General features: G+C 48.2%; 1 protein-coding gene across 1 annotated transcript; it reads left to right on the forward strand.

Annotated features, from left to right (window-relative positions):
- Window positions 1-246: 246 nt before the first annotated feature.
- On the forward strand, window positions 247-892 carry LOC118753462 (the record flags this gene model as incomplete). The annotated part of the gene is made up of 1 exon (XM_036488346.1): window positions 247-892. A coding segment is annotated over exon 1 (646 nt), but the record flags the coding sequence as incomplete, so codon positions are not given.
- Window positions 893-1333: the final 441 nt, after the last annotated feature.

Here is a 1333-nt window from a genome sequence, read left to right on the forward strand (position 1 = left end):
TGATAAAATTTCCCAAGCTGGGTTTTTAGAAGCTTCTAGACTTTCGTACCAGCAACATAAATTTCTGATATTGCAAAACTAATTGCGACTAATCCTAAGTGTTTAAATAAAAATATATTCTCTGCATTGTAAATTCATTTGTGGATTGTTATTCCCCACAAATTGGTGACCCCTTCAGTTTAGCAGATAATCGACTGGCTTCTACCATCGCTGGTTCGGAGCACGTGCCAACAGGTGCACGCAACCATGTGCATTTCCTCGAAATCAGGGAAACTCAAGCAGCCCCCAGTAGTTTCGGCGAACACTGGTGGCAATGTTACTCCACGCCGACTATTCATATTCGACCGCTCATCAGGCACGAGATACCTCGTCGACACAGGCGCGGATATTTCTGTGACCCCACCCACACGTAAAACTAACTTAACGCCAACGCAACTTCTGCTTCAAGCCTCAAACGGTACCCGCATCGAAACTTATGGTGAGAAAGCAGTCGTCCTTAACGTCGGACTCCGTCAACCGATTCGCCGGGTATTCTGTGTGGCTAGCGTGCCATATCCAATTATCGGTGCAGACTTGATCCACAAGTGGGAGCTAGTGGTCGACCTCAGACGGGGTTGCATCATTGACCCCAACACCGGTGCATACAGCAAGGGCTTCTACGCAACGGCTCCGATCACATCCATCACAGCCCTCACCGAAGCAGGTAAATTTACAGAAGCCCTGAAGGAGTTTCCTGAACTGCTTGGTAACCCGTCAAATCGCAAGGCTATGAAGCACTCGGTTAAGCACATCATTCCCACCACTGGACCACCATGTGTAAAACGCGTACGCCAGTTATGTCCCGAACGTCTAAAGGTGACTAAAGAGGAATTTAAACTAATGGTCGAACTAGGTCATGCAAGGCCTTCCAGCAGCCCTTGGGCCAGCCCCTTACACATGGCCAAGAAGAAGAATGGAGACTGGAGACCTTGGGGTGATTACGGCAGGCTCAATGAGCAAACCATCCCAGACCGATATCCAATTTTGCTCCTCCACGACTACACCACAATCTTAGCTGGAAAGGACATATTCTCCAAGATCGATCTACGGCGCGCATTTCACCGCATAACGGTGGCAGAGGAGGATGTACCTAAAACGGCTGTAATTACCCCATTTGGGTTATTCGAATTTCTCAGCATGCCGTTCGGACTCCGAAACGCAGCTCAGTCATTTCAACGTTTTATTAATGAAGCCCTCTCAGGTCTCGACTTCGGGTACGTTTATATTGACGACCTACTGATAGCATCAGCAGGTAAAAAACAGCACGAACAACACCTCCGCCTAGTGTTCCAAC

This window comes from Rhagoletis pomonella, unplaced genomic scaffold (genome assembly GCF_013731165.1).
Source record: "Rhagoletis pomonella isolate Grant_MI unplaced genomic scaffold, Rhpom_1.0 Rhpom_scaffold_02495, whole genome shotgun sequence".
NCBI classification, from domain to species: Eukaryota; Metazoa; Arthropoda; class Insecta; order Diptera; family Tephritidae; genus Rhagoletis; species Rhagoletis pomonella.